At 53.8% G+C, this 16,817-nt stretch overlaps 3 protein-coding genes across 3 annotated transcripts; 2 read left to right on the top strand and 1 right to left on the bottom strand.

Annotated features, from left to right (window-relative positions):
• Window positions 1-1,265: 1,265 nt before the first annotated feature.
• On the bottom strand, window positions 1,266-2,881 carry HER10_EVM0007780 (Snf7 family protein). Its single transcript, XM_035477325.1, has 5 exons — window positions 2,611-2,881; window positions 2,337-2,551; window positions 2,217-2,277; window positions 1,902-2,159; window positions 1,266-1,846 (listed from the first exon to the last, which is right to left on the bottom strand). Exons 1-5 carry the CDS (start codon window positions 2,614-2,616, stop codon window positions 1,706-1,708), a joined length of 681 nt encoding a protein of 226 aa, XP_035328206.1. The 5' UTR covers window positions 2,617-2,881; the 3' UTR covers window positions 1,266-1,705.
• Window positions 2,882-3,117: 236 nt separating this feature from the next.
• On the top strand, window positions 3,118-6,301 carry HER10_EVM0009878 (transmembrane GTPase fzo1). The gene is made up of 2 exons (XM_035479350.1): window positions 3,118-5,602; window positions 5,667-6,301. Exons 1-2 carry the CDS (start codon window positions 3,241-3,243, stop codon window positions 6,026-6,028), a joined length of 2,724 nt encoding a protein of 907 aa, XP_035328385.1. The 5' UTR covers window positions 3,118-3,240; the 3' UTR covers window positions 6,029-6,301.
• Window positions 6,302-9,861: 3,560 nt separating this feature from the next.
• HER10_EVM0001655 (uncharacterized protein) lies at window positions 9,862-16,225 on the top strand. The gene is made up of 4 exons (XM_035471396.1): window positions 9,862-11,201; window positions 11,414-11,613; window positions 11,709-15,437; window positions 15,492-16,225. The coding sequence occupies exons 1-4, from the start codon at window positions 11,128-11,130 to the stop codon at window positions 15,533-15,535; spliced, it is 4,047 nt and encodes a 1,348-aa protein (XP_035327621.1). The 5' UTR covers window positions 9,862-11,127; the 3' UTR covers window positions 15,536-16,225.
• The last annotated feature ends 592 nt before the right edge of the window (window positions 16,226-16,817 follow it).

The raw sequence follows: 16,817 nt of genomic DNA, 5'->3' as shown, positions 1-16,817 counted from the left end.
ACTTGAGGCGGTGATGACCTGCGTCAGGTCGGGAGGTGAGGCGAGACGAAGCGAGGCGAGTTTCTGTGTGTGTGTCGTCCGACGGGAAACTGGATCTGAATCTGAACCCCCCCAGGCCAAGAAACAAAGAGCACGTCGGGAGTTTCGACTGTTCTTGTGAGATGTGTCTGATGTTTGGATAGTAGGTCCTTGGCTAAACTGACGGGCATATGCTTAGGAGTATCTGCAGGGACAGAGAGGGGATGAAATAGAGCAATATGAGAGCTCTAAGTTAGTCTCATGCGCCCTTCGAACAAGACTCTTCTCACTTATTCTAACTATCCATTCTTTCTAAGGTATCTCTATGCGAAGTGACGAGGGTGGTCTCGATCTCAAAGTGGACAACTGACCTCACTCAAACGCCCACCCAATGGAAATGCTAGGTCAAAATCGGCGTTTTTCTCGCCGATCACCAGCGCCAAAGTACCGAATCACATTGCGTTCTCGTCATCCTGCTAGGTAAGCACCCACGGCGTCATCTTTCAGACGTCTTTTAGAAGTAGCAAGATGGACGGGTATCTGGGTTCGCATGGTTGGGCGTACCATGTGACGCATTAACGAACAGCTTCAATCTGGGTTCCCAGTCATGCCGCACGCGAGGAACACATTGCCATTGCGTTCCTCAATGCGCATATGCCATGTCGGAGATATGATGGATAGTATTCAACAGAACCTATTACCTTACGCTGACGACCCTTGGCCGAAAGCCAGTATATGCGGTTAAGCTACTCTGTAACCCGACCAAATCTGGAATATGGTGATGGCCGCCCAAAGCGCAGGTTTTTGTGGCAAGAGGAAGTCGCCATCAGCCTTTGTTTTTTCCACAACAAACATGGACGACACACAATGATATTTCATGGCCTATCTCGACAACATGGACCAAGAGCGGATCTGCTTTTGCTGGTCACAACGTGTCGGCGTAACAGCTCAACCGGCATATAAACCCTGCCGATCATGCGGGGCGTGTAAGGGTACCTGCTTGAGCTATCGACCAAGTATCCGTCTATATCCTGCTACATGGAATTTAACAGGCACAAGCACACAAACAACCTGTTGTTCTGAGAAATCAGGGTCCGTTTGGGGGCCCATCTTGCTGGGTTGGGCTGGCCTGGAATCTGTAGATTACCTTGGAGATATCCGGTGGCCCACTTCTGCTTTCGCAACACTACCTACACTAACAGAATCGCTGACTCGGGTTATCAGTGCGGGACATGGCTTTCTGCGAGTGGTACATTCGTGTGATTGTTATGATGCAACGATTTGCCCGGATCCTTACCTTCGCCACAACAACCGACTCTCAGTTATCTTGCATGCTAAGTCCTCTGGATAAATCTATGTGCATCAGATGAATCGTGGAAGCAACACGCAAGCATGAATGATGACCATTTTCACCACACTGTAAGGGTCGGCACTGATTGCAGACGAGTTACGCAACGTTCCCATGCCACCTCCCAAACAGCATTTCACGGCTCGATCACGGCAAATCCCACTGAAGTAGACGTATTGCATGTTTAGAAGCCTTGCTTCAGAAAAAGTTCGCCTTCCCTTATCCTGGAACGCCGTTCCATATGTGACAAAACAAACTGGCTGCTCCGTTACCTCCCTCATACATCGCTGTCGTCCGCAAAAAATCGTCGTCACTCCACCAGCCCCTCCATTGCTGTGACTACCGTCGAAGACTGTCGAGGCGGGCCTGAAGGTCGTCGTCGCCGGGGTCCGCACCTCCGCCTCCACCTCCTCCAACTGCTTGGGCAATTCTACCTTCGGGTACGGCTGCAGTTTGCATCCCGGACGGTGTTTCGCCCAGCTGCATAGCCCATCATTAGCTGGTGAATCGCCAATGTCTGGATGGGAGTACTTACCGCTGATGTCAAGTCAACTCCAATCTCTTCCAGGACTTGCTCGACAACTTCCTCGCCTTCCTCCTCGGCACCAACATCCATGGCATCATCCATAACGTCATCCATCATCTCTTGTCTCTGGTCCATAATGTCGTTCTCGCGCTCAAACTCCATTGCGATGCGCTGAAGAGCGGGGAGGTTCATCGACCGGTTCATGGTGCCGAGAGCTTGGGTCGCGCCCTTCATGGCCGTCATCATTTGTTCGTTGGTGCGGTATGTCTGTGAGATGAAGTGTCAGCTAAAGTTTACGAGCCACACTGACCGGTTATGTATTACCTGAAGCCGGAGAGAGATCTTTTGCAGTTGACTGCGCATGCCGTAGAACTTCTCAATGTACCTGCAACAACAGTTAGCCAGGTTGTCCGTCGTATACCCATGGGCTTTGTGACTCCTTGCCTTCTTGTCCGGACCAAATCCTTAGCCTGGATCTTGCAGGCGCCCATCTGTCCCTTCTGAGCACTTTGCTTGATCTGGGTAATCAACTGCTTCTCCTGCTTCTCCAACTTGGTTCGGACCTGGTCCAATTCTCGAATCGCCTTATCAAGCATGCGCTGGTTCTTGCGCAGACGCTCCGCTGGCGTCATTCGCTTGCCGAACGCCCATTCCAGAATCTAGGCCACAGGGTTAGTAGTCGGTCGAGGCGTGGCGGGGAAAGGTGCGCGCAGCATACGTTCATCGTGGCGGCTGGGAACAATCGTTTCGGAGCGGATGAAGCGTCGTGTATCGGAATGGCAACAGGGGGGCACTCGAGAGATCGATGGTAGCGATTGTGTAGCTATCGTGGAGAGGAGTTGATAGTGGAGGTTGATTGATATTCGGGTTGCCTGGCACTCACGTAACAGGCAAGGGTACGTACAACAGCTTGGCACAGCGTCAGGTAACTTCCAAGGAAACCACAGGTGAGTGGTGGGTGAGTGCTGCTCAGACCGGTTGCGCTGACCCGCTGGAAGGTCCGACCAGGTTCCAACTTCCCACCTTGGGGGGGAATGATTAGATAAGGAATGGAAGCGTGGCAGCCCGGCCTCGGATGACGGCGGCATTTTCCGACTAGAAGTTTTGGGCCAATGAGTGAAGCGCCGCGACAAAGGGTGGTGGGAAATTTGCCGCTCCGCCCAAAATCATGCGCTGGGAGTTCCATTCATGTACGGAGTACGGAGTACATGACGAGCTTCCCTAAAAAACATTCTCGACCTGCTACGCTAAAACTTCGTCGCCTCCCGAACAAATCCCCTTTCTTCCCGTCCTCTAACCCACCTGATTGTTTCTCGACCATGCTGCTTCAACCCTCGACCGACAAAAAATGAGCCAAGATTATTTTTCAAAGAAGGGCAAGGCCCCCATGGACCAAGAGATTGAGAAGGACGACAACGACGCGCCTTACCAACCAGTGCCGTCATCGAGCAGGCCACCGCAATTCATGACCGTTGGTTCCGGCTCCACCTCTGCACATGCAGCGCATCTCCAGTCACTACTCGAAAACGATTCTGGCTACGGCGGCAGCATCGCGGACGGCGACGCCATGACTTCCTCCGGCGACCGACATATCCCGACTCCTGTCAATGGCCAGCTCTCCGAAGCTGACCGGCGCAGTCAGGCCGGTGCTATCCACCAACTGTGGTACAATGCCCACAGAGTGACGTTGGGTCGCTCTATCAACAAGGTCATTGAGCTCCTCAAGGAGTTGCAAGAGATGAACGTGTCCTGGCCAGCTCACTATCCATCTGTCCAGCGAGCCGAGGGAGCACGCCCTGCCCCTTCACACTCATATTCGACCATCGGCGAAGCCCCCGCGCCGACATCCGCCTCGTCCGTTCCGTCTTCTCCGACCGCTCCTCCATCCTTACGACGATCCTTTACATCGCTAGAAGCGCGCGAGAGTGCCGAGTCGAGCCGTGCGCAGGAAAGACGGACGCCAGAAGAGCCACGACTCGTCACACCTCAAATCGCCCAGGACTTCTCGGTCCTCAAACTGGATCTCAAGCTGGGCTCGCTTCACCAGGCAGAGCTTGTCCACTCTTTGGAGAAGGGGTCCATCGCCTCCCTTTTGGATGGCAAGATCAGTTCCAGCGTTCGACACCTGCTCAACCTCCGCGAACGGATCGAAGATACTTCCAGCAAAGTCTTGATCACTGGTGATCTGAATGCCGGCAAATCGACCTTCTGCAATGCTCTGCTTCGAAGAAAGGTCCTTCCCGAGGATCAACAACCCTGCACGGCAATCTTTTGCGAGGTTTTGGATGCAAGGGAGAATGGAGGCCTCGAGGAGGTGCATGCCGTTCACAAGGACGCCGACTATGACCGCCATAACGAGACCACATACGACGTTTACAAGCTGGCGCAGCTCGAGGAGCTCGTAGTAGACAACGAGAAATACACCCAATGCAAGGTCTACGTCAAGGATGTACGAACTATTGACGAGTCTCTGCTCAACAATGGTGTGGTTGATATCGCTTTGATCGATGCCCCGGGTCTCAACTCTGATACAACCAAAACGACGGCCGTCTTCGCCCGACAGGAGGAGATCGATGTCGTTGTCTTCGTGGTATCGGCTGCCAACCATTTCACTATGACGGCCAAGGAGTTCATCTGGGCAGCTGCTGCAGAGAAGGCTTACTTGTTCATTGTGGTGAACGGTTATGACAACATCAGAGACAAGAACAGGTGTCAGAAGATGATCCTCGACCAGGTCCACGGACTGAGCCCGAGAACGCACAAGGAATCAAATGAGCTGGTTCACTTCGTCTCGAGTAATGCCGTTCCTACAGCTCCTGCGCCACCAGGCGGGCCGTCTGGTGGGGGCAGCGGCGGAGGCGGTGGTGACGACCCTAGTGACGATCCCAAGGGCAAGGGCAAGGACGTTGAGAAGATCCGAGACTTTGAGAACCTCGAGCAATCGCTGCGAAGATTCGTCCTCGAGAAGCGCGCCAGATCCAAGCTGGCGCCGGCAAAGACGTATCTGCTCAACATTCTGAACGACGTCCACGTTCTTGCCAACGTCAACTCGGAGGTTGCAAACTCCGAACTAGACCGTGTCGTCAAGGAGCTCAAGGAGATTGAGCCCCAGCTCGAATCAAGCAGAAAGGCCACGGCGCAGGTCGGCGATGAGATTGACAAGATCACCGAAGGGACATGCAAGGAGGTCTACGACTACACGCGCACCACTCTCAGCACGGCTATCGACCATGCTGGGGACAACAACCACGGCGTTCCTTACCGGGGTATCTTCAATGCCTTTGAGTACGCAGAGGAGCTGAAGGAAGCCATGATGTCCTACATACATGAGTCAGTTGTTGCCTGCGAGGAACACGCGAAGACCAAGACGGTTGGTGGCGTGAACGCCATCAAGCAGCTCGGCATAATGCATCTTGGTGACGACTACCAAAGCTTGGTGTTCCGGCCCGACGTCATGTTCAAGAGAAAGCGCGACTCAATGGCGCGCAATGTCGACGTCCCCACTGAACTTTGGGATTTCGTCGACTGGCACACCATCGTCCAGAAGCAGGAGAAGGTGGCAGGCACGGGAATGGCTCTCACCGTCGCGGGAGCTCTCGTTCCTCGCATGATGGGTTCCAGCGGCTGGTTGGACCATGCGTTGAGCGCAGCGAAGATTATGGGCAACGACAACTTGCGTCGCCTCATTGTCCCCGCCATCGTCGCAGCTTGTAAGTCTTTCGAATCTCGTTCTTTGCTAGTAGCATATGAAGCTAACGTCAAACCCGCCTTCAGCATTTGCAGCCGCCGCCTACATCCTCAACCAGATCCCCAACTCTCTGCCCCATCGGCTTTCTACCAAGATTGCGGCTCAGCTGGAGGCAGTCGACTACGTGCACACCAACTCGACGCGCATCTCGGGCTCAGTCCGCAAGGTTCTACGCTTCCCTGCCGACAACCTCCGCGTCGGCCTCGAGCAGTCCGTCAAGGACCTCGGCAAGCGCCGCGAAGAGACGCTCAAGGTCCGCCAGGAGAGCGAGGTCGCGTTAAAGTACTTTGGCAACCTCGTCCGCAACAGCGCGCAGCAGAGGACCGTCGTCGAGGGCGTCGACCTAGATGCCCCGCCGCCGGGCGCCGTCGGTGCCGGCCTTCACTGAAAGGAAAGAAAGAAAGAAAAGGACAAGAGCAAGAAAAGAATAATACCCATCTCAATTCCTTGTTTAATGTGGCACAAACTATACCTTACGATAGCATGGAAAAAACGGCGTTTAATTATCCGGTGGTTCAAACACTGGGCCTTCCCCCTCGATGTATACCTGAGTTTATATCCCTCCCCCTTTTCCCCTCATGGACTTGTTTTGTTTTCTTTCACAAAAGTGTGCTGTTGAGAGCACATGACGATAGGCATATACGTAGACGCAAAGACAACCTAATTATCGATACACTTGTTGAAACCGTGACTACGTTTCTCATAGACCCGTAGTTGAGTCTCGATGAAGGCGTGCTCATCAGATACGAGCACTTGCAATATGGAGGACGGAGATCCAGTCCGAATGGTGTATATCAGCTTCAGCTCGGGCCCCAATTCCTAATATGCAGCGACCGGCTGATCGGCGGCGGCGGCGGCGGCGGCAAACCATTGGGCGGTCCAAAGTCAAATGCCACGGGGGAGAATATGAGGTGTGCTCCGTACGGGATATGCAATCTCCCTTCTCCCTCCGCTTGCTGACGTAGTGTATGGACCGTTCAACGCTGCCGAGGCACCGTTCATGCCCGGAGCTGTAAACCGGAGCCAGCTAGCGCCGGGGCGCCGCTGGGCCGTTCGGTTATTGGACCATATTGAATTCCGTTCCCCTGAGAGAGATTCCCTCAATGTTTCTTCGCCCCGTCATGCGGATAACGTTCTTTCAAAGAAGATCTAAGATTGTGAATTCTACAGCAGCGGTGGAGCCTGCAGATATCTGTTACCTAAGGCATCTGTAGCTTCTGGGTGCTGGGATGATGTCTCCGCAGCTATCCGTACCCATGTTGACCCGTTGAAGATTTTAGATGAACGCCTCGATTTACGAGAGACTGAGGGGTTCGTCTATGGACACATGGATGAATTCTCGTTCTTGTGACGAGGTTCATCCAACTTGTAATGAACGAAGACGGCATGCCGGGAACCTCGAGGACTCGCTCCGCTTTGACCGCGCTGCTTTCAAGTGATGAGATCGGGGGTTTATGCATCACCGGACTTGCATGAGAGCGCGGGGGAATATGCACGCTGCATGTTGCACGCTTGCATTATGTACTTCGTACCTTACCTTCTACTGCACGCTAGGAGCTGCAGGCACTTTATCTGAGGTTTGAGAGGTCTGGCCCTTACACAAGAACAGTAGCAAAGTTTCCCGGTGCTGCTGGAGCTGGGACTCTGAGTGTTGAGGTCCGCAATACGGAGTACATTGGCCAGATTTGCGATGTGATGGGACGAGAGAGATCGGAGGTTAATATGAGCTGCATCGTCCGAAACAATGACAAATGCTACTGAGGACGGATAACACGCACTTGCAGAGAGGGACCCCTACTGTTGCCCCTCTTTTTCGCTGAACAACGGAACTTCTGGAAAGATGCGTAGCGAACTTAGTAGAGGTGGGAAACGAGTCCGAGAAGAGACGTTTGGTGAGAGACCCACGCGTTCGAACGGCTGGTACGGGGATCGGTCTCTGGGTAGTAGGAGGAAACGGCCGCGAGAAATTGGGGAGAGAGATTATTCTCAAGCTCGAGGGGAACGGCTCTCTATGGTGGTGATTCGGCGAACTTTTTTGATTTGACTCTCATTTCCGCACCTGGGCTCCTTTGGCAAGCAGGCCGTTGTGGATTCGACGGCGGTCATAGCGCATGGCCGAACCGCCGGTGGAGTTACGGCGTGCACTGAGATTCGTTGACTGCTTACCCCATTGCGCCATGCGTGTGCCGAGAAACGTCAGACGTGGTTGCTTTCGGAAGAATGATCTTGCTGGCACTGGCGATGCCCATTGTCGATGGTCAGTAATCCGCGCGCGTTAGAGTGGTTGAACCAGATGTCGTTGAAGCAAGACACGGAGAGCCTTTCTGCCGCCTCCACTTGGCAGCCCATGGAGTCGGGAATCAGCCAGGGTGGCATCATTCAGTGTCCACGTCAAGCCGTGGGAATTTGGCTCAGAGTTTTGCTAAAGTCAGAAAGCCAGGGTCGATCATGTGGTGGTGGGATACGGAGATCATTCCGACGGGACGAACTCTGCTCATCCCCCCCATGGTGCTATTCTTGAACCTGAGTCGTGGCGGGTGGAAGTGGTCGTCAGTCATTGTTGTTCCTTTGGCCGTTGAGGTTTGATGAATGTGAACGTTGCGTACGTCGAGTCCCAAAATATGACGGTAGCCACTTGTTTGACTTGAGTGAATGGATAATTCAAAACAAGAGTATCCCCCGGAACTTATTCGTCGCATGTCGTCCAACTTGCGACGCGGACATGTTGAAGCAGTTTCAATATGCCGTGTATATTGAGTTCTCCTATTCGCCAAGAGTCGATCCCGTAGCCAATGTCCAGCGAGCGTGGCGTACAAGTCCAGCTTACTCAGGTTCCGGGACTCCGGCGGCAGCATTGGACGTTTCATTGCCCTTGCTCCCCCGGACCTGCCACGTTCTGCCCGCCCGTCTAGTTGGTCTCTTTCTTTCTTTCTCTCTCTTTTTCAAGTCTTGTCACTTCGTGCCTTGACCGATGTCTTGACCTGACTCTTTCTGACCTTTCTCGGCACGGTTGTCGCGTCCAAAATAGTGTCGAGAGGAACTTACGTGGGCTGACGGCGAATGACAAGATGGCGTCGCTTTGTTCCCCCTTAGCAAGCTTTCCAGTAGCGGCGAAGCGTGGCGTAACATGATGGTGGAGGATTAGGGGGCACTGGAATGGAGTGTTTTGTTTGGTCGTTCAACGGCGAAGAAGAAAGACAAAACGGTTCTCGTTGAATTCTTAGGTAAATCGTGACCGGAGCTTGGAAGCTCCTTCCTTTCAGTTTCACCGGTCTAGTTCCTAGTAGGCATCAGTCCGTGGCTAATGAGATGCAGAGAAGGGTATCTGTTGGAGAGGCCAACATCAACAGAGTTTCTTTGGACCAGCGATCAGTCCGAATTAGAAGGCTTGGAAGGGACCGATTTGCTGCAGGACGCAGATGCCCCGTGCTCTGCCTCCGTGCCTCTCCACCGGGATGGATGGTGGTCTGTGTTGTATGTACTTCTCAAGTGGCAGTCCCGGCGATTCCAGGGTGCGTTGCAGACGAATGGAAGCAGAGGATTGGATGAGGGGATTGTCATCATGGTTGTTGGAACTTGGTCGGTGTCCGTCCGCCTCCCTTGGTCTTGTTCTAAAGAATTCCCGTTCTTTTCCCCCTTATTAAGGACGTCTGCTGCGTAGACCAAAAGACGATTCCATTCTCGCCCTAAGCCCGCAGACGAGACCCCAAAAGGGAGAAGATCCAGGGGGGGCCCGAGAGCAGCCGGCGCGAGGTGCTTTAGCTTTGAGCTGTATCTGCAGGACCGGTGCGGGTAAGGATGGGTGGTTTAAAGATGGTGGTTGGTTGGCAGTGGTGGGTTCGAGATGAAGTCCAGCGACGATGAGCAGAGGGGAGAAGTCAAAAGTCACCCCTTTGGTGCTTAACTAAGCCAATTGGAGTTGGCGAGGAAGGAGACAGTTTCTGTTTGGTCCCTTCCAAAATAATCCATTTATGATTTGGTGCCTTCCGTTGTCAAACCCGGTCTTTCAGGCAGGCATGGACCCGTTGCGGATACCTTCCCACGCTTCCCTTATGCACATAGACGGTACACTAGACCCCAATCGCCCCCTCCCCTGCCAGTCAGAGACACAAAGTTGGGGTTCCCTTCCATTTCGACGAGACTTCCATGACAAGTCAAAGAAGTTCCCAACTGTCGCCTCTTTCTCTCCTATCCGCCCCCCCTTTCTTTCCGCTCCGTAATACTTTTTCTGCTGTCAACTTATGCGTGTCTTTCAAGCGCAATACTGCTGCGTATCTTCAGTGTGCGACCTTTGCGACTTGGATACATCTCAACACCTAAACTACTTTTTTTTTTCTTCTCTCTTCTTTATCCTTATCTCTCTTCCTGTGCCCACCCTACCTTACCTTACCTTACCTTACTTTCTTTTGGACCCCTTGTTGTCCTCGACCCTTCAGGACCCTTAGCTCTTTAGATGTACTAGTCCCATCCAATTCTTCATTTACGCCTTTCTTCACGGTACTCTGTCCGTACTGCCCTTGCCACGGTCCAGCCGTAATTACACCTTCTCTCCATTCATTTTATCTGGCTGCCTTAGCAGTAGCTGCACACTCATTTCGAGAGGTACCTTGACCTTTCGTACCTGTCAGTCTCTCAGTCTTCACTTCCATCGCCTACTTTGGTACTGGGTGCGCGGTCGACCCTGTCTGCCGCACTGCGTTCTCATCCCACGCGTCGACCACCACCTCATCTGCAGCAAACTGGTGCAACAATACGACCTCACCCACCCCCCGAGCCGGCAGACGCGACCTGGACCAGACCGGACCTGGGCAGATCAGACTATCATTATCCGTACCTATCCAGTACCTCCCTACGCCCAAGACACCCCTCCGTCTTTCTCGGCCTCCACCAGGAAGCTCCCCTCGTCGAGGTCCGTGGCTCAAACACGACCTTTTCCCACTTTCTCTTTCCTGTCGCATTTCCCATAGACGACTCAAATCTCCCTTCTCAACCCTCGTCTACCTACACAACAAAGGGCCAGACACACTTTCTTCTGCCTGTGTCTCTTTTGTGCTGCCCCTCTTTCTTCACGACACTTCTTGGTGCCCATGTGCAGCTCGCCCATGCCCCTTGGCCTGTTCTACATGTCGCCGCCTTTGCCGCTGCTGCTGTCGCCGCTGCACTCTTCAGCCTTACCCCTGAAAATCGCAATCGCCATCGGTCCGGCCTGCGCATACTAAGCGACGAAAAACCCCCCCTTCCGAACCACTTTTTGGTTCTCCGTCTGAATCCACCCGATTTCGCTCTGCGGCCCCCCGGATACCAGCCTCGCCAGCAGCTACCTCCGTACAGCTCCGTACAGCTCCCGGCTCCCCTTCCCAGTCGCAGTAGCAGTCGTAGTCGCAGTCGCCGCGCGCACGCTCTCCTCGCCCGCCGACCACCTGCACTGACGTGGACAACGACGACGAAGGCCGCAAACCCTCGTAGCTCGCCAAGTCGACAGGGAGGATGTCGCTCAATGGCCTGGACGACCCCAAGGTCAAGGAGGCCCATGAGGCTGCCGTTGCTGAACCAGGAGGATGGTATGAGTCCCTCCCTTTTATCCCCACTGCGAAAGACCGAAATATCTTCTTCTCCGTGCCCGTCACCGCTTGCCAGCTCGAAGTAGCTCGCCGGCCGCACACCGCTTCCCTTGTATCTCACTATGCAAATTCCCCTTGTCTCTTTGCTCGCCGTTGAGGCGCCGCTAGATTCACGTAGGCTGACCGACGTCATGAACTATTGCGTAATATAGGTTTCTCCTCAAGTATGCGAGTCGCGATGACGTTGAACTATTGGGTCGCGGGAATGGTGGCATTGTAGAGATCCGGAACAACATCGCCCAATTCGAAAATGACAACGAAGACCACTCGCCCTTATTTGGCTTTCTGAGGTACCGACGCCGGAACGTAATCATCAAATATCTTCCCGAAGATTGTTCTCGACTTGTCCAAGGTGGGTTTGTCTCTAGGCTGTGGCGCACTATTGTGGTCTTTCCCCCATTCCAGAGGGAGATGAAGCTGACTTGGCCTTCTGTCTGTCAATCGTAGCGCGAGTCACTGTCCACTTCAATGCCGTATGCGAGCGGTTTGCGCCGTACAATACCGATTTCTCGATAGCTTCCGCGAAGGAGCTCAAGGACACCAAGCTGTCTGCCGCGTGCTCCTTGCACGCTGCATCTGGATCAACCTCGTCCTCGACAAGCTCTTTGAGACGGAGACGGTTGATGGAAATTGCGGAAGAGGAAGAAGAAGAACAGAGAGCAAGCAAGCGGAAGTCCACGGGTGATAATCTGGTTGAAGACGCGACAGAAGATTTGACAGAAACCCCGAAATCGCCAATCGACGGTCCGCCCGTGACGTTGAATGCCGACCTTGCCAATTCGCCAGAAGAGAGCAAGTTTTCTGCATCATTGGAGCCGCCCGAATTTGTTGGCGCCAGACCGCCTTCGCCTTCAAAATCAGTAGACGAGGGACGTCGCATGTCATCGCAGTCCCTGCGACCCGAGCTTTATTCTTCGTCATCTTATACCTACGGCAAACCCAGAGTCAAACTTGCCCCACGACCATCTCTCGACGTTGCCGGCCGTGCTCGCACCGGAACTGCTGCTGTGGGGGCTGCTTTCCGACCAATTTCGCAGATGCCCTCTGGCTTCAAGCTATTTTCCAAGGGTTCCAAAAAGGGAAAGTCCAAGGAAAATACTCTGGATCCTGCCGAACCAGCCCACCCCGACGAAACAACCGAAATCTCCTTGGCCGCCACTTCAATACCCCTACCCGACGGGGATCCCATTTCCCAGGTTGATGAACCCGTTAGGCCACACACGAGCTCAGGGCGACCCACAACGAGCTCGGGCGCTTCAATTAAATCCGCGATGCCGTCCTTCACCACCCTTTCCGCCAAACAGGTCATGACGCCTGAAAAGGCGCGTCTGATGAAGGCCATGCAACTGAGGGAGAAGAAGAAGAAAATGAACCAACAATCCGCCTCCGCCCCTGTTATCGATGCCCCTGCTGAGGAGGTCGCCTCCGAAAAGGCTCAGCCTGTCGAACACATTGAGGAGATAACCGAGGAGACCCTGGCTGCCGAAGCAGATGACGACGACGAACGTAAGAGACGACTTTCGGTCTCCAAGGCAGATTCAGGCATTGTCGTTGACGCATCGTCAGTGTCTGTCCACACCGACGTGGCCTCTGAGTTCACTCAGAGTGACTCTCATCCTGCATCGCCCATCATAGCATCTTCCGAACCCGACCAGTCGACAAAGGCGTCATCACTATCCGAATCCACCGAAGAGACAGTAAAGGAGCTCGAGGAAGATAATCTTGATGCTGATATGGATATGGTGGAGGCACACGAGCAAGTCGAGCGGGGGGCGGAGGTTGAGCAAGCTCCTATTCTTGAAGAGGCTGCAGCCCCTGAATCGAACGAGCCCAAGGCCGATACCAGTGAGAAACAGGACGATACCGAGCCGGTGGTTGAACCCACCCCCACGATCCAAGATGTAGTCACCAACTCCCCCGAAACCACCCCAGTCGATGTTCCCGCCTCCAAGGAAACTCTACCTGCCGAAGAGAACTCGACCGAGGACAAGGAGGAAACCCCCGCTGCCATACCGCAAGGACTTGATGTCGAGCAAGCGGAAACCACTGGACTCGCCCAGCCCATAGAACAACAAATTGAGACTGAGAAGGTAGCAGTCGAGGCTCAACAGCCCAAATCGCCCACCTTTAGCTTACCAATCTCCAAGTTTTCCACGAGCCCAACTCAGGCAAAGGCTCCCGTCGAATCGACGAAGCCGACTCCGCTGGATGTCAGCGACACCGTTTCTTTGCCGGCGGAAGTGTCACCCAAATCGCCGCTATCTCCTCGCTCGCCTGGACTCAGAGTTCCTCGGTCCAAGTTCTCGACCCAGGATCTCAAGTCGGCTGCAGCTGTCGAAGTTCCCACCATCGTGTCGCCTGAAGAACAGGCACCCACAGAGCCACTGCCTACTGCCGTAGAGGAGAACGACAGTGTTGCCGAGGATACTCCGGTAGCCTCGGAGGCGTCAAAGCGAAGATCGCTCATTGAACCGATCCGGACCGATCTGGAAGTTACCGAGAAGCGTGCAGACGACAACATCTCTGACGATGAGGACTTGCTGGATGAGCTGCACTCTGCTACAGTTGAGCAAGCACAGCATATAACTGTATCCAAATCGCCCATTACCCCAGTGTTTCCCAGCCCGACGATTCAGAACGCTAGCAGGCCAACGTCGCGCGGGGTTGTTCGCACCATCTCGAACCCAGTGCGGGGGCTCACGGCTGCAGATGTGGCTCAAGCCCAAAGCCAGAGATCAATCTCATCTGGTGCAGCCTTTCTACACAAGATCACGCAGCAACAGGGTAACAATCACTTGAAGCCAAACCAGCCTAACAAGATTGGGTCTAGCATCTCCCAACGTATCAAGGCTCTGGAAAAATTGTCTGCTCATGCACCCGGTGTTGTCGAAGCGGACACAAGCAGTCTGAAGGCTCCGAGGCCATCCTCAGCGTTCTTCGCCGTTAAGAGGGGAAGCGTGCGGGATCCGCCATCTCGTTCCCCTTCGGTTGTCGACAGGACGAGGCCTTCGACACGTGGCGCCAGTCCTGTCCCTCCCACTATGGCCGAGTCTGTAGAGTCATCTCCGGAGGCTGCAGGCCGGGGTAGATCGGGGTCCATGGCAAACAGGCTCTCAATGTTTGAGATGCCTGGCAGCAATCCGCCCAGGGGCCGCCCAGAATCCATCTCCGTTACGGCGCGAATCATTCGCGACCCCAGCCAGGCTGGTAAGGCGCCGGAGCCGCCCAAAAACCCTTCCGAATTCGAACGACTCGATCTTAAGGTGTCGCCCTTAGTTGTCGATCATCAGAAGGCCGAGCTCCCGCTTCCGCCAGCCAATCTGGCCACAGTGGAACCCTCCAAAGAGACTATCCAAGAGCGAAGACTGTCAAAGGAGAAGCGCCGCTCTCAGTCGATTGACCCAAAGGAGGATGTCGAAGAAGCTCCGAGGCGCTCGTCTCTTAGCATCATGAAGGACTTCATCAAGGACCGCCGCAAGTCACTCACTTCTCCCTCCACAGAGGCGTTGACCGCTCCTCTCCCCATGTCTCCTGGCTCAAAGTCTCCTTCAAGACCCCCTTCTACTCACGCGAACTCTGGTGGTCACAGCCGCCGTCTCTCGATCAGCAGTCGTCGATCTTCCATTAGCAAGGAGAACGATTTGAGCGGTGCCATGTCTCCGTCCATGTTTACTGAGGGCAGCGGGTCTGGCGACGATAGCAAATCCACTGCTAGCGACAAGAAGAAGGGTCGCGCAGGTCGGTTCATGCGTCGCCTCTCGTCATCCCTGAGCAGTGCTGGGCGTGGTAAGACCATGACCCCGACTGCCATCTCTCCTACAGTTCAGGAGGAGGACGCGTCAGAGGTGGCCCGCCTCCAGCAGCCTACCATTGAGGCTTTCATGGGAGATGTCAATGTCCAATTTCCAGACAACTTGTTATGGAAGCGTCGCAGCATGTGTCTGGACTCCCAAGGGTTCTTGATCTTGAGCGCCGTAGCCGCTGGCAACGCCGCCAAGAACAAGCAGCCTACAGGTGCCGGTGTCAAGAGATACCATCTCTCGGACTTCCGGGTGCCCTACATTCCCGACATGGAAATCCAGGAGCTGCCTAACAGCATTTGCCTTGACTTGGTCGAAGGCTCCGGCTTGCAGGTTGCGTGCGAAGATCGCGCCGGCCAGATGAACGTTCTGCACAGTAAGTCAAGGCATGGTCGCCAGATTTTCCACATTCATGCTAATAAAGATTTAGTTCTTCAAGACGCGCATCAAAGCCACAGTTCCTTCGGGCAGTAAACACAATGGCGATACCTAACTACATTACTTTATCAAACCTTGGGACATACTTTTGCCCGCCCTTTTCTATTATACCCCAAACTCTTTTCGACTCTTCTCAAGTACCCATTACCAACACGCCAACCGCCTTTCCTTTTTGTCAACATACCTTCTTACCATCGACCCCAACTCGCTCGCATGGTTCATTGCCTGCCTTCACAGCTCCAACATAAAACCATACACCCAATACCAAGCGAGAGCAACAAGCGTCCGAAACGGACACACTTGCTCAAGTAACTCACTCGCTACCCACTTCACACGTACCCTCACGCCTTCTATTATTAACAGGCAATAATTTCATGGCCAAACGCCTTTTACACTCACCTTTGTGATTTCCTAATTTTTGCACTTCGCTTCAGTCAGGAAATGATACCACCCCTCAATCGGGGATTGTTCAGTTTGGAGATGCGTCATTCTTGGAGGAAGGCCCGGCGTGTGACTCAAAGAAAACCTACTCAACGACCGGCGCCGGAGAGACGGGAGAGAAAAATTCGAAAAAGAGGATCGCTTTTCTTTTGCAGGATCCATTCTTTGAGTCGGCTGGTGCGTTTGACGCCGCCTGTGTGTAGGAGAACTTCTGGACTGTACATACTACCCACCATCTCGGCGAAGAACAGCTGGAAGGTTTTATCTTGAGATAGACTCGGCCGGTCCTCTGCGGAGGCGTCAAAATGAGATGCAGATATCTGACTTCACGCTTGTGCTCCTTCGTTATAGTTTGACAGTGAGAGGTGTGGTGTTTCGGTCTTGTTTTGACAACACTCAGATTCAAGGTAGGTCAAACGAACGAGTGCTCTTGGTCTTGCATCGACTGGCTGACCTTGTGGCACAGAAAGGGGACACCAGGAAGTTGAAAACCAGTCAAAGTCACAAGCAGGGTACAATATGATCAATGCAAGAACACGTCTCTTGGAGTTTGTAACTATCGCTCGGAATGTCGATGGTCCACTCATCTCGCTCGCAAGTCTTAGAAATGGGCACGTTCCCAGATCTCCAACGATCCCCAGTCATATCAGGGACCTCTCTCCTTCCACACTCTATCGGATAGGATATGGCAGCAGCCTGGCTCGTCGCCAATCGTATCGTTTCCAACCTATGCGCATACGCACTCAACCAAGCGCACTCAGTATCGCTCTGTCCTCCTAGTCAGATACCCTCCAGTTTCCGTGTCGCGGAATACACATTTGTATGCCCCTTGTTCGTGTTCATTTCAGAAGGAGCGGTGACTGCCTATGCTCAATGT

This window comes from Colletotrichum scovillei (genome assembly GCF_011075155.1).
Source record: "Colletotrichum scovillei strain TJNH1 chromosome Unknown Contig00010, whole genome shotgun sequence".
In the NCBI taxonomy this organism is placed as follows: Eukaryota; Fungi; Ascomycota; class Sordariomycetes; order Glomerellales; family Glomerellaceae; genus Colletotrichum; species Colletotrichum scovillei.
Note: the sequence above shows the minus strand (reverse complement) of the source record. Positions and strands in the feature narration are given on the sequence as shown.

Coding starts and splice junctions, on each gene's coding strand:
- HER10_EVM0007780 (XM_035477325.1), bottom strand. Junction 2,160..2,216: donor AGATCTCTCTCCGGCTTCAG/GTAATACATAAC, acceptor TTCATCTCACAG/ACATACCGCACCAACGAACA. Junction 1,847..1,901: donor GAGTTGACTTGACATCAGCG/GTAAGTACTCCC, acceptor TGGGCTATGCAG/CTGGGCGAAACACCGTCCGG.
- HER10_EVM0009878 (XM_035479350.1), top strand. CDS start 3,241: ATGAGCCAAGATTATTTTTCAAAGAAGGGCAAGGCCCCCATGGACCAA. Junction 5,603..5,666: donor CCCCGCCATCGTCGCAGCTT/GTAAGTCTTTCG, acceptor ACCCGCCTTCAG/CATTTGCAGCCGCCGCCTAC.
- HER10_EVM0001655 (XM_035471396.1), top strand. CDS start 11,128: ATGTCGCTCAATGGCCTGGACGACCCCAAGGTCAAGGAGGCCCATGAG. Junction 11,614..11,708: donor TTGTTCTCGACTTGTCCAAG/GTGGGTTTGTCT, acceptor TGTCAATCGTAG/CGCGAGTCACTGTCCACTTC. Junction 15,438..15,491: donor CCAGATGAACGTTCTGCACA/GTAAGTCAAGGC, acceptor ATAAAGATTTAG/TTCTTCAAGACGCGCATCAA.